This window comes from Athene cunicularia, assembly GCF_003259725.1.
Source record: "Athene cunicularia isolate RWA chromosome 8 unlocalized genomic scaffold, athCun1 chr8_part1, whole genome shotgun sequence".
Taxonomy (NCBI): domain Eukaryota; kingdom Metazoa; phylum Chordata; class Aves; order Strigiformes; family Strigidae; genus Athene; species Athene cunicularia.
In genome coordinates this window covers 3,560,124-3,575,358 of record NW_020799109.1, presented here as the reverse complement: position 1 = coordinate 3,575,358, position 15,235 = coordinate 3,560,124, and the positions used below count along the sequence as shown (strand labels likewise).

At 39.9% G+C, this 15,235-nt stretch overlaps 1 protein-coding gene across 6 annotated transcripts in view; it reads left to right on the top strand.

Annotated features, from left to right (window-relative positions):
* The window catches only part of NFIA (nuclear factor I A), a 346,337-nt gene that overhangs the window by 218,037 nt on the left and 113,065 nt on the right, over positions 1-15,235 (top strand). For all 6 annotated transcript variants that reach the window (XM_026853504.1, XM_026853499.1, XM_026853503.1 and 3 more), the window contains exon 3: positions 13,953-14,018. In XM_026853504.1, the coding sequence (XP_026709305.1) occupies positions 13,953-14,018 (66 nt within the window). The remainder of the gene's footprint in view (positions 1-13,952; positions 14,019-15,235) is intronic.

Sequence of the window (15,235 nt, the reverse complement as noted above, 5' to 3'; positions counted from 1 at the left end):
AGAAAAATGGGGGGGGGGGGGGGGGGGGGGGAAACCTTCCACCAATCACCCATAGGACCATAAATTTGACATTTCCCACAGTTTCTTTGAGGCACTGATGTTGCTGTGTCAGCAGTATGTCCCAAATCTCATGTTGTATTGTTTGAAAAGGAACAGTCAAACTTTCAGGGGAGCTGAAATGTTTTTCTTCACTGTCCAAGAGTTCCTCTGCTGCAAAACCACAAAGGATTATAAAACACACCTCTCAAGACGGGGCTGCTTTTATCAGAAGTAGGCACCATGCACATACACGTTGTTTTCTGACGCAGCAGAACATCGCCAATAACATTTCAGCCATGTTACAAAGCAGGCATGTAAATATCATTTATAGACACGTATGACCTGATTGCAGGAACGATCAGAAAAGGAGCCTTATGAAAATGTGCGCTGTTTATCCTCAGTGTAATTCCAGTTGGGTTATGTCAAGAATAAGCTTGGCCCAAAGACTGAATTACATGATTCGTAACACAGCCTGTAATTCATTTTTAAATAACCCTAAGTTTAGCGTTAAACAAGTTCTTCGGCCTCAGACCCTGCTCCATACCCCACCAGCCTTTTTCTGGGTGACCCGTGGTGCAGCTGGTAAACCCTTGCTCTGTCTGAGCTGGGGACGTCAGCCCCCCACCGCGACCGCCTCCGCGGGAGAGCAGGCAGCGCTTCTGTCTGCTGGCGTTTCCCCTTCTCACTGGGCTGTGCATGTTTCGGTGGGGAGACTTTTCGTCTTTGTTAAGAAAGTTTGACTTAATTTTTTCCAAAAGGTTTCAAAACCAGCAAATGCCTGCTCGTTCTCTTCAGATATAATTTGTCACCCTCACACACCTATCGATCTGTCCGTCTGTCCTGCGCTACGGCAGCATTTCCTACCAGCTGTTTTATGTGCCTGCTGATTCCAGATACTTCACTTACTTTGGTAGCACCTCAGTTGCGTGAAGGTAGAGGGTTTTTTTATCCTCCTTAATTCGGCTTGCATATATGTGATGTTAATTAGCCTAAGGAAGGAGGAAAGGTTTAGTGTTCTTGACTCCTGAACATGATCATTGTCAGTTCTGCCACTGATCTAGTAAGTATTTCTGGTCAAGTTACGTAACCTATCAAGTCATGCTCCACCTAGAAAGACAGTACAGTAACTAGCATTTTATAAAGAAAACAGATCAAGTTAGATAAAGATAAAATAGGTTTAATAGTACTCCTATTTCAAAGGAGTGTTTTGAGAATTAATGTTGATGAAGCTCTTTGATCTTGGATGAAAGATGCTTTAGAAATGTAAAATATCTTTGTTATTTGTCATCTCTGTGGGTCTGAAATTTTTCTCAGAAATTGAATTTTTGAAAACACATGCAGAAGGTTTCAGTGTAGCCCTGATTGTTTAATTTTTCCATTAGACTTTCAGAAAAAGTGACTGGGTTGTTTGTGATTACACATAGCGCAATATGTCAGTGTAGATGCAAGTATTCTGGAGTTGTTAATGCAACTACCCATGTCATTCCTCATTTTGACTTCATATTTTAAGGCTATTAAAAAAGTAATAAAATTACTAAAATGCTGAGATTCTGAAAATAGTTTCTGAGCCCTTTCGGCATCCTTTGCCTGATATAAAATTGTGTGTTGCGATCATTCTCGCTGGACTGCATTTTCATTTCTGACCCTCCATGCCGAGTGCAGTCAGACTCTGCAACAGAGGCAGAATTAGGTCCTAAGAAGTGCTTGAACAAAATCTTTGCCTCTCCGCTCTGCCCCAGGGCAGTGGTAGACTTAAAGTCTTTCCATTTTATTTCAGTCCAGTATGATAAAGACCTGCACACAGCCTCTGCCCTGCCAGCAAATAAATGGTTGAAGAATCTGTTAAAAATGGCAGAGGAAATAGTCGTAAGTCAATGAGGTGGTTACATTTGGTCTATTTTTCATTTTTGGACAACGCATTTCTTTTGAAAAGTCCAGTTCTAAGTGAACCATTTTCCACATGTAACACTGTACCTTGAACTTTCTGGAAGGTCTGTTTCTGAAAAAAAAAAAAAACCAAACAAAACATTAGTAATATTTTTATCGGGGAAATTTTAGCTTTTTTTGCCCAACTGAAGTTTTCAGGCTCTGTAACATACTGCTCGCTAAAAGGCACGCTCTACAATGCATTAAGTACAACAGAATAATCCTTTGCAGGATTCCCTTTGTTGCAGACATTATTTATGACATTTTAGTCAATATTTGCATGGCAGACTGTCCAAAATTATTTTGTTTTAGGCACATCACTGATAACTGGACCCATACTCTTTATCATTCTTTTACATTCATTAGTCACTCTGTAGTGTTTTTAACATTTTAAAACACTCATGCAATTCAAAGGAAAATAGATTTCAGCCAAAACGCCTTCAAAATTATCTTTTTTCCTTTGAGTTATTCAGCGATTTTTAACACTTCGTATGTTTGATGTTTTTTTCTTTAGTCTCAGCAAGGCAAAGTTTTTGCAGGCTTTGACTATGCTAAAGATAGGATTTTGATAGAGAAAATGTGAGGTAAACTGAACTTAATGTGAAAATGTTATCAGTCGTGGTGTAAGGTGTAGCCAGCCAAAAAACCTGGCTATTTGCCTTCTGTGTAAAAGGTAATTTAAAAAAAAAAAATTACAACAAAACTAATTAGCAGATATTCTAATGCAAGAAAATGTTGCTGTTAGTAAAGTTTCTTCAATATGCCAGAAAGCAGATGGTGGCAATGGAATAGCGTTTTCTTTTGCCAGCTTTTCTATATGCTTTCTAAACCTGCAAGAGCTTTTGCTATTCAGTATTCAAATTTCTGACACTCTATGATCTTTTTCATCTTAAAACAGAAATAGAAACTGAAACTTAAAAATGTAATCAAGTCAAGCTGTCTGTTCATCAGATCATAACCATGGCTTTAAAAGTTTCATTAAAATTTTGTCTACACAGTGTAGTTACAGGTTTTGAGAGCTCTGGACTTTTCTGGTTTTAATTTTCTTCCTCAGAATTTAGTTTTGCAGCACTGGGACCAAGTGAAAATGGATTTTAGCTTGTATTTTCAGAGTCAACACATTGAGCTTAATCTTTTTCAGTATGTGTGTGTGGGGGGGAAGGGAATCCTACCTTACATATATATATATGCCCAACTCTTTCATATATTTGTAATGATCCACTGTCCTTTGAGATGTAGACACAGTTCCACTTCTCCATGATTTATGACGATTGTACCTCAGATTTTGCTGTAACTCAGCGTGGTGGCTCTGTACCGAGCCTGCAGGATGTTAACTTCTCTCCGAGTTTTAACTTTATCTTCCACTTGCGTGGCTTACAAACACAGCAGAAACACAGAACAAGTAGGCTGATTTTTTTTTTTTTTTTTTTTCTGCCCGAGTCTATGTTGTTGATGCCAACATGATACTGATGCAACAAAACACGTCCTGATTTTTATGGTAATTCTCTGTTCTTCTTCGCAGTCTGCAATATTGTGAGAGTAGAAACATATCCATGGAGCGGCAATCAGTGGCAATTCTTTGTGGGCAAAATCCTCTGACTTTTCAGTTTGAGAAAGGCTTTGAGCCGATGGCAATATTTCTGCAATTATTTTCAGAAACAAAGGCAAGAGAGAGGAAGGTAGGGAGGGAGGAAAGGGAACTCTCGAGCCGCTTTTTCTGCTGTATAATTTTATATATCTATGTATTTTTGCCAGCAGTTTTATTTTGCATAAAGCTTAAGAAAACCTGAAATGGCAATTTTTCACATGCCACGTTGAACTCCTCGGAGTGCACAGAACAAGGAAAAGACATCTGCCAGAAAAAAAAAAAAAAAAATTTGGCCACTACAACCAAATATGTACTTAACAGGATCTGAAATGGGAGCCAAGAGGAAAAGTGTCAGGTACATCAAAATGAAAAAGAGTTGTGGAAACGGGGCTGCTAGTGTAGATCCACAATAAAAAAAATAGTACCTAAACTTTGTTCAGATTGCCCCATCTGTAACTTGATATTAATCTGTTACTGACAAAAACTCCATAGGATATTAGTTCACCTTTTGTTTAGTCCTTAAATAATCACACATATTTTTATTGTCAACACCATTTTTCTCTGTGTGAAACAGAATAATCCTCAATAGGGAAAATGGGCCCATTCTTTGAGGTACCAGTTCTTTTTAAGTGTTCTTTATTCTGTTTGATGTATAGATTCTTACTTGAATTTTTGGTTAATCGTAGGAAAATTTTTCACCTGTCCTTTAGGAGAAGGAGAAGCGGGCGAGGTTGAAAAAGGAGGAGGAGGAGGAGGTTGGGGCTTTTGCCCGGTTTGTTGCTTTGGTGAAGGTTTTGCTTTGTTTTTGCTGGTTGACAGAGCCTTGAATAGCTCCGGCTGCAGAGAGACCTTAGCAAGAGGCACAGACTGCAATATATGAACACTCTGATGGTCTCCAGAAACAGCTGGGTTATTCGTGTGATGTTAGACAGGCGAGCTTTGGAAAGCAGTCTGAGAGGGCTGTGCTCATTGTCAGGGAGTGGGTTCTATTTGGCTTTTTGATGGAGGGCAGGTTTGAAAAATTCTTTATTCCTGTCTGCTACGGAAAATCTAGAGAGCCTCCTTGGTCGTGACCTTGTAGCACCGTGCGTCTTGGCCAGAAGAGAGGTACCAGCCCGCCAGCTACTGCTTGGGCAGCGCGGATAAAGAATGAGGATGGGCACTGCCCAGAATAGCCTGGGAATACACAGCTCCCCGCCTTGGGTCCCATAAGGATGAGTTTGTCACAATAAATAAATAACAAGGGGATGGTGGGGGATAGAGATTAATTGGGTGACTGTACCACCGCCAATGGAGTCTCACCATATGGTGGACATAATCCTGCCTTGCTGATGTTGGTTTACTCACCAATGTCAAATTACATAGAAGCAGACCTGGAGGCTTTGACCAAAGCTACCAGATCTGCTCATCACACAGTTTCATCTTCACTTGCCTTTATGCATGAAGTCAGGCAATGCAAAACCAGCTATTTAGTCACCTTAAATACTGTTGTTGTTATTGTTAAACCGAGCTAGAAAATACTCTGGAGATAAATGTAGAAGTGATTTCAAGGAAAAAAAAAAAAAAAGGCGAGTGAAACAGGAGCTGAGAGCGACTGGAAATATCCCTTCTAGGTGACTTTGGATCCACTCTACCAAGTAATTTTCTACATAATGTAGTTGAAGGCTTCCTAAGCGGGCACTGCCGTTGCCATTGTAATAGCTGTATTGGTGGGAATGATACTTTATTATCTAGAGCAGCGGCTTGAGAGCTCAGCCCCGTGCTTTTTACTTCCTTTAGTAACTGTGTCTCTAAAGTTAAATCACTTAACCTCTATGTGCCTCCTTCCTCCCTGCGTAAAGTGGGCATAGTTATGCTCACCTTTCCCACAGAGGTATTGTAAAGCTTAGTTTAATGTTAATAAGATGTTTTAATTTCCAGGATAAAAGGATGTTCTATAAATATACATTAGAAGTAATAATAGTTTTAATGTATGCCATTATTTTATAACAGTGCTTTTCTAGTTTTAGAAAATTTTTAGTGGTTTGAAATTATTACAGAATCCGTTTTTGTTAATTAAAGATTGACATTCGGGCAGAATTTGTTGAATTGTTCTATAAATTCAGATCCATGTGCACTGAGCATGCCCAGAGCCGTGCTCACCTGCACTTTGGGATCATCAGTACGGCCCTTCGGCTTTTAAAACAACTCTTTGATGCATGTGCTCAGAAGTTTGATGGCTTCTAAATAGAATGGTTCAAATATTTCAAAGCACTTGAGATTCGCATAGTGTGAAGCAATTTAAAATTATTGTACTGCAATTAATTTTAAATAACTGAGCACTGCATATGTCTAGAAACCCATACAGATCCAAATGGAAGCTCTCTAAAAATTGGAATGATTCAATAAATTTAAATCACTCTGAATAAATGGATATAAGTACTGTAAATCATTTTGTGAGGGGGATAAGCAAATTTTCTAGAAGTGAATCTGAGGGTAGAGACTCTAATTAGATTTTTTATTTTGGGGTTTATGATGATGAAATGTAGGTTAATTTATATTTCCCAGGGATCTGAGGGCAGCTCTTGTTGATCCATATGGTTTCTTGTAGTTCTTACATAGGCTGCTTTTTTTTATTTCCCAAGATTACAGAAACTTAGCAATCCAACTTTGCACATATTTTTTTCCATTACAAATATCTTTCCCTCCAAATCTGTATAAAAAGACATGAGAAAAATATTGGTCCACAGCTAGAAATGCCAAGTATATTTTTAAATGCAGCTAAAAAAAATACTGCAGCATTAAAACATTGTGCAGCATGGAAGCTAACATTTTGTAGAGCTGGGCTGCTCAATGAATATGAATTTTTATATGCCTAAATCACTGATTCAGGTAAAACCTGTATCTGTAGGTACCAAAGTGGATTACTGTCTGATAGCTGTTCGTTAGCTTAGAGCATGTGCTCTGTCCTTTCCTTACAGACGTATTAGAAAGATGCTATCTAATGTAGGAAGGCTGGTAAAAATATTGATGCGAGACCTATCGGAAAGTAATGTCATTTCCATTGGCTTCAGCTCAGCTTCAGGAAAATCCACGTGCCGGTTCCTCCTTCTGCCGCAGCGAAGCGCGGTTGCGTGCGGCTCTCCGCACCGTGCACTTAGCTCTAGGATTACAATTCCTCCCAAGTATCAGAGCCAGAAATTAGAAATTAGAGCTACGGCCGACACTTCCCTGACCCTTCCGTTTCGCTGTTTCCCTAACAGCCACGGAAAAAAATTAGGACAGCGCAGTCCCTCTTCATGCAAGTGCTCGGCGCTTGCTGTTGGCACGCGAGCTTCCTCCGGAGACGGTGCCACCTCTCAGCAAACGGCTCGTGAGGGTCCGGCCACCGTCCCGGCCCCTCGGGGTGGGACGCAGCCCTCCGCGGCCGAGGGTGACGTTCCGCCAAGCTAGTCATTGCGGTCTGGGGAGAAAAATGATATTTGAATTTGCTCCATATCTGGTGGGCTCTTCCCCGATGGAGGAGCCGCAGAGAGCGAGAGGGGCCCCGCTGCAGGGTCTTCCTTAAGGCCTTACCTTACTTTTAGACAGTTGTCATTATCTTTGTCTAAAGGTCATGGCTAAATTGAATAAAAGGAAAGCTGTGTGTTCCTGTCGATGCACAATGGCAGTATTGACTTTCCTAATCCAGTTTGCTGAGGGGTGAGAGAATTAAATTAGATATCTAAGCACAGAAATTGAGAGCCTTTGAAAACAAAGATAAGGAGACAGCCTGTATTTTCCTTTTCCTGGGAGCTCTGGGCTCAAGATTTTGCAGGTGTGTCATCTGATCCATGGCTTGCATCGATCAAAACTGTGCCAATGCATATTTAATTAGCAAGGGGACCCTGGATGCATTATGGCCATCATCCCTATATTGAATGGACTGTCAGACTTTCTGAATGCTTCCCCACCCCCCCGCTTCGTTGTTTGGGGAGCTTCTGCATTTTGTCTGAGCAGCTAAAAGTTTCTTTGTTTTTAGCTGGTGATGCATACAGCACCACTGAGGAGAATACAAACAAGTAAAGTCCTAAAGTGTTTATTTTGTCTAGGAAAAAGGGCTGAACCAATTTGAATCCTTTGGGTAACGGATTTTTGTATCTCTTGGAATTAAAAAAAAACACAGTCGCATGATGTTTACTTTAAGAATATTTTATTATAACAAATAAAATCTGTGCTGTGGGATTTCTTAAGGAAGCCTTTGATGACAATTTGAATTAAGTCAAAATTAACGTTTGCTACTGCAAAGGAATAAATAGAAAATGTTCCAGAAATGAATCAGTAAGCAGGAATCAAAGGCTGTAAACTGTTTTAAAAACAAACATTTAGAAGTGAATCAAATACTTGTTTGTAATATCAAGGAACAAATATGGGAATACACAGATTCCCCACATTCTAGGCTATCACACGATAGCAGTAAATCATTTATGGGCTTGTGAGAACAAAGAAAGTTGATTTAAACTGAAACCATTTTGATACAGCTTTAGGGTCTCGCAGCCTCATGGTGAAGTTTCGCGTTCTTATTTCCTATGACGGGGAAAGTAATCGGGAATTTCAGCGTCCAAAAAAAGTTAGGCAGGGAGTTGTGGAGATCTTTGTTTTGCATCTACCTTGGTACAAAGCCGCCCCAGCAGACAGAGTGTTGCCTGATAAACAGATGTAATACACAAAGTCTGCTTACAATACCGAGCAACAGACTGTGGGCACATGTTTTGGTCTCATTCAAACTCATCAGCATAGTCTAGCTAGCTGTTTTGTTGCTAGTCTACTTACGGGGTAGCTTAGTAGCGTCTTACTGGTGAAGTAACAAGGAGGGTTTTTGCCACAAAAGTTTTGTGGCAAGGGCTCATGGGAAAATCATTTGCATACATCTTGTTACAAAGGCTGACTACTTCCTGGCTTAGACAAAGTGTTGCCTGATAAACAGACTTAACACACAAATGTCTGTCTGGAATAAACAACAGCAAGCTTTGATTTACATTTCCATTATCAAAGATAATCTCTTTCCCAGTGTACAGGAATTAAGAGTCCTCGCCTTAAAAAAAAAAAAAAAAAAACAGGCTGGCACCGCAGGGATTTTACCACTGCAGAACCTTATTCGAGAGCTGCGGGGATGGGGTGTACTGTACAGGGGGGTATAAAATAAAACTGGAAATCTGGTACGGATATGTACATGTGTGATGGTGAGGTGTATGATAATGAAGCACTTTGAACTCCCTATAAAAGTTGACTTGAAAGCGGTGGCTGGAGTTAAACGGAGAGCCAGGCCTTCCTCAAAAGAAATAGTAGTAGCCACCAAAATAGCCGTAAATAATAATTGTAGCATATATGGAGCAATCCCTATGTGTTTATATTATAATGCATAATGAAGGGAAAGTGAGTGTAAAAAAAGCCTCAGTCCTGGTGCTGGTTTCTGTTTGTAAATCCCTTAAGCTCACCACGTAAGACTGTATATAAAGGAGCATGATTTAGATTTTTTTTTTTTTTAACATATATAAATCTTTGGTAGAATCCATGCCCAAAATTATAGATGAAAAATTTATTGCATGAACACAACCCAGCCATATAAATTTTTTATTACAAATAGGACTCTGAAACTTGAATAAAATATGTCAGTTTATTATACAATATTTCCCCCCCTAAAACATGATATGAATGGAAAATTTAACTTGTGCACTTCTGCGGTGCTTCTGCGAGGTGCTGGGCTGGCAGTGGAGGAGAGGGAGCCCGCTTTATTTAGCTGCAGAGCAGGCTCAGCATGGGCAGTGGCAGCACAGCCTTGCTCATCTGGCATCGCCAGTAATTTTTTTTCTCCACTATGCGGGGTTCACCTTTACTGTTTAGAGGATAGATGCATCTCCACCTGAGTTAGCATGCTGGCTGCTAGCGAGGGCCTGGTTTCTGACGGGGGCTGGCTCTACCTAGGTAAAAAATAATCTTGACACCCATTAATTCGGTTTGCGCGGACCAGCAGACAATAAGGCCGATGCCTGTAGGTCACTGCCACCCAAGGTTGGATTCAGCACGCCCTGGAAAACACAGCGTGTCGAGAAAGTGCGAGTGCCCAAGAAAACATCCCGTTTCTCCTAAGTCAGGTAGCCATGTGGTGGTTTAGCACTGGGAAGTGCCATGACACTCAAAGCGGGCTTTTTTGGTGGAGGAGCGTAACAACTCTTCACCGTCTGTGTCACGGTCTACAAAAAAGAACAACATTGTCAGTCTGTTGACATTGGTCCTGTCCACGGGCCAGACTTTCCTGGGAAGGTTTTATTCTTTCCAAACAATGGAGCGTTCCCTTCCAGCGCCGCGAGCCCTGCTTCCACGCAGCCGTCGTGCAGCCCGGCTGGAGCTGCGCTCCTGCTGCAGCTGAAAAGGAAAATTGCGTATTGAAAAGTCCAGAGCTTCCGTCCTGGAGCTGAAGGTCCCTGCCTGCTTACGGTTTGAGCTCAGGCAGACCAGGGTCTCAGGCGTAACTACCTCTAGTCACGCTGGGGTAGCATATGCTTAAGAAACAGATCCAAAGAGGAACACAAAATACAGACGTAGTAGGAAACGCTACTTTTGGAAAAAAATAGCCTGTTTTGTGGGGCTTTTTTTTTTGCTTTATCCCTTAATCATAGTTGATTCTTGGAAGTAGAGAGTAAAATAGGTTCGACATGCTTTTTATCCTGTTTCCCCATGATTACAGTTGATACCGGATCCCCTTCAGCTTCTCTTGTCCAGTAACCTTGACTCCAGTGTACACACTCAAGCTAACTCCAGCCAGTTCAGGGTTAAAAATTCCAACCACTAACTTTTCTTTAACTAAAAAAGCCCCCAAATAAAACCCATTGTGCTATTCAAGGTTAAGCTTCCTTAAATATAAAACTAGATTCCTTGGTGATTTTTTTTTTTTTTTTTTAAATCAGCAATCTTAATAGTGGTTCCTCACTATAATATTTCCAACTCCATCTGAAATCATTTAAATCCTCCCCTTAATAACATGCACTTTATTGTAATATACAGATTCTTTGGCTTCCTACCAGCCTTAGCTTAAGGCACCAATGAAACTCGTTGCCGCAGGGGGCCGTGGATTCAAGAGGGGCTCGCATCTACTGTATATTTTGTTTTGTATGTTTTCCAATGGCTCTAATTATTGCAGGTGGTAGAATTTAACTGGCAGTGTTGTTGCTAAAGAAAATAGGCATAAAGTGTATACTGTTTTGCAGAGTGGCTATCAAATATATAGAAAAGAGAAAATCAAATGAATTGTTAAACTGCTCTATAGTAAGTGATTTTATTGATTTAATGCAAATGCTTATGAAAACGATCTTCCATTTATATCCATTATGTATGGGCAAAAATTAATTTATTCCTCCGGTCACCTGTTTGGCTAACTGACTCAGCAGGACAGACATTCCCCCTCCCGTTGTAGCCGAGCCCGCAAAACACAAAACATTCAGAAAACTGGAATTTTAAAGTTTCCATGTGCAAAACAACAAAAAAGCCCCGACAGGAGTTACTGCCAACTGCTGAAAAAGCAGAGAGCGAGTGGTGGAGGCTGAGCAAGACTCTCTCGTCCTAGGCAAGACTGTAAAATACAACGGCTCTGATTTTGCCAATCCCTTAACCATGTGGCGGCACATTTATATGTACCGGATCATCTGCGGCATCTGAATAAAATCAGGGAAGCAAAATTCTGCATATAAACATTTTGGCTAAGTGCCTTAACTCAGTCTTCTTATCTGGGGTTTCCACAAGATGCCACCTTGCATAACAATGCTGAGCATACGCTTGCCCAGTACATGTTTTCGGTAGCCTCCCGTGATCTCTACCGCCGTATAGATTGGTTTTAATTCTACCTTGTCCTGCATTTTATTGCCCCGTGCCTCTCCATGAAGAATTGTGTTAAAACCTTTGTTGTCTTTTGTAGAAATTAATATTTAATTTCAGCAGAAGGGGTGGGTTGCAGGAAAACAGAATTAGGAGAAATGTTATCACAGTAGCCGGAGTAATAAAAGAAGAAAGTTAAGATTCAGTATGCAAACAAATGTCCTACGGCCAGTAGAGTCTCTCTTGTGCCACTAGCTTTGGTGTTGGAAAAACAGCACTCAACACAAACAAAAGTACTTTGTTTCTCCAAATCCAGGAGCAGCTCGGGCTCTGTGTGCTGCCCACCGGCTGCAGGGCTGTGCTGGGGAGCGAAGGTGCCAGCCTGGGGCTCAGAGCACCGAGCCCAGCTCCTGCCGCTGCCACCGAGCCCTCATCCCTCTCGCTGCTTCCCTGGATTGTTTCAAATTCTGAAAGGAGAAGATGCTTTGAGTCCCTTATTTCTGCAGTAACTTTTTTAAAGATATAAATTTTTTTGTGGAATTCTGACTTTACTTTAAACATAAAGCCCAAACGCTGATTGAACCATGGAGGAAAAGAAAAACCTGAAAAACAAGCAAAAGCCTAATGCCTGCCCTGTAAAATGAAATCTGTTGAATGTTGACTTTGAATGTTAACTAAATATTTTACATTCCTAATATTTTACCTTTGTTTCTACCTTTGCGGTATCAGAAACGTGAAACTTCTTGCCAAAATCTAGTGTCCAGAATATAACAGCACTGTGCATATTACCCGGTAGTCTATCTGCTGTCTCTGATCTGAGCTACAGTTAAAGATAACTCAGAAGATCAATATTTAAAACAAAATTGCAGAAGTGAGAATAATATTTTTTTTCACTGAGCTTCACTGGAGAAATTATTAAAAATAATAACTACAAAAGAGAGGAAATGGATTCTGGACACACGGGGAAACATTCCGCTTTTTAGGAGAATTTCATTGATTTTAAATAGAAGTATCAGGACTGAAGCTTTCTCTGCTAAATATTCTGAATGTTTATATTCTGAAATTTATCAAAATTTGTTTTGTGAGCACTTTTTTTTACTTGCAGTTTTTAATTTATACAAGATTGTCCTCTAAGCTTCTGAATGATACCTAATGCATACAGTCAGCAGGTAAAAAAAAAAAAAAAAATTTGAATATTTAAAATAGGCATTTTCTTTATAGTGCTCTGCGGTAATTAAAATCTTCATTTGCTTAAAAGCAAGGAACCTTTTTAAAGCAATAAATTAGCATTGCTTGACCCAAGGTCACTAGTAGTACTGCTTCTTCCAGCGCTATTAATACCTCAAAGAAAAAGAAAGGGTGGTGTTATCACTCTGTTGCAATAGAAGTAAGATTTTCAATTTAATCACAGTTAAGTGTCATGACCTTTTGATCTTGCATTGACTTCTCACTGAAATGTGGTCAAATTTCAGACAGCTAATTCTAAACTCTGCAAAGTCAAGGTGGAGTCAGAAAATAGGTTTGGCACGATTCGGGGTGTTTTTGATGCAGTAGCAAGTGGTTTCATTTCTTGAGTTTTGTTTCACGGCAAAAACTTTTTTAATGGGATCAATAAATTACAGAACAATTTCTGGGGGGGGGGGGGAAATCTTTTTCTATTCGTATTAATTGCGAAAACAGTAATTTGAGGGTGGTTTTTTAAAATATTTTTCCACACAGGTAAAGGGACCGTTTTTTCCCAATTCATAGCGATAGAAATAATTAAGAAGGAAAATACTGTTTGACTAAAGCTTCTGCTAAGAATGATTTTTGAACCAAAGAGCAATCATCTTCACATAAAGTAGAGTTAATAATGTGTAAAAAATGCAAAACACTCATATTTACACATATCCTTTTATAGGTCATTTTATTATTTTAGGCAAATAAATTGTGTTCGTTGGAGAGTGTTAGCTGGGAGTTTGTAGGACCCATTATTTGCACAAGTTCTAAAGCAGTTCATCCAGTATCTGGTCTCATTTATACCACTGCAAATCAGGGGCAAGGCAGCACATTTCAGTGATCTGGTTGTACTGTAACCACTGCGAAAGTATGACAAAATCAGCTCTTCTATCAGTTTTTGCAGATTTCCTTCCAGAAATGTGTAGACAACAATCTCCACGACTTGGTAGTGTTGCTTAGTTACCTTTATATGCCTGCTTGAAAATATGTTTTGAGACTTTACTATGTGTTGGATTAAGGCTCTGGTTTGTATACAACATAGAGGCTGCATTATAAAAAACATGTAGGAGAGTAGTTTAAATATGCCTTCTCTAAAAAGAAGGATTCTCAAAGCTTAATTTATGCTAACGCACACACCAGGCACTCTGTGTAGTGCCGTAAACAAGATTCCCTTTTTTTTTTTTTTTTGTAGCAAAAATATTACCTAGGCACAGGACTTTTGCATTATCATGTCCTAGTGCAACACTCCTGTCCTTAGTTTGTACTCTCAGCCTTTTGAGGAAGTCTGGCGCCTCTGATCTATTTTCCACAGCAGACCCTGTAATTTTTGGCTGTATTTTATGTTTTTCAGATTCAAGTCAATCTGAAAGTCCCAGCCAGCCAAGTGAAGCTGATATTAAGGACCAGCCAGAAAATGGTAAGTTCTTACCTGCTGCTCCTGCTTTGGGATATTAAAACAGCCCATATTTATAAAGATTTTTTTCCTATGTCTAATATAAAAAGATTCTTCAGAATAATTGACATGGGATAGCTACAGATAGGTCGTGTACTCTCCTCACAGTTAAAATGCTACCGTTTCACTAATCTAAGGTAGCATTTGTTTCTCCAGTCCTGGAGAGAGACATTTTTTTTTCCTTTAGAAATAATTTTAATTAGGGAGATGCCATTAAAGAGCCTGCTGTATGCAACCCTTATCCTTATTCCTCCGTAGCAAAGGCTTTCAATCCCTGGGCCGTGAGTCATGACCCCCTAGGGGTGTGTGCTTCATCGCTTTCATTTTTATCTATGTGCTTTTAACTTCATTTTGTTTATTGATGCTCTCACATGACACCCTGAAGTACCTAACTTTCGGTACGTGGCCAGCCATCATTTTAGAGTGCAGGATCTCAGATAGTCCCACGAAACAAAATGGTTGCTTTGAAATATGTTTCTGCAGACCCGTTCTCTACTGCAAAAATCTGCTAAACAAAACTGAGCAGCAACACTCCCAAACGTTGCAGTTTCAGGGCAGGACGGCACACCTATAAACATACCAGCTGCTCAGGCAGGCACCCGCTGCGGGGCTGATACAGGTGCTACCGGCGTTGTCTGTATTTTTATATCAGCGTGCTTGAAAGCTTGTAGATACTACGCTTAAGCAGGTCAGGGAGGCTCAACTAGAGCTTGTTGCTCCTTCTCTGTATGTTCACAATACCATTGTTTCAGGTGGCAGCGGTTTGGAGCTTGTTTGGAAGCAGCAGCAGGACTGTGACTTTTGGGAACACTAAATATTCTTTGAACTGAGACAGTTTTAAAGTGGAAGCGGTAGCTTCTGCTGAACCAATGGTTTGCTTTGTAAAGCAACTCGAAAAAAAAAATTGTTCAATAATAGTGAATTTCTGTAGGGACTGTATGCGAAAGGATAACTATGTGTGTAAGGGAACAGCTTCTCTTCCTTTCTATGTTTAAGTAAGGTAGACCTCAACAATTTTTGTTGGCCCATCGGCAACTGAGTTTTCTTTTACTACTTATATTTAGGACTTGGGAATAATGTCTCCCAAAGTGAGTGTTTATTATAAATAGTTTTGCTTGACTTGTTTTACCCGTAACCAGACTTTTTTTTTTTTTTTTTTTTTTTTTTTTTTTTTTTTTTTT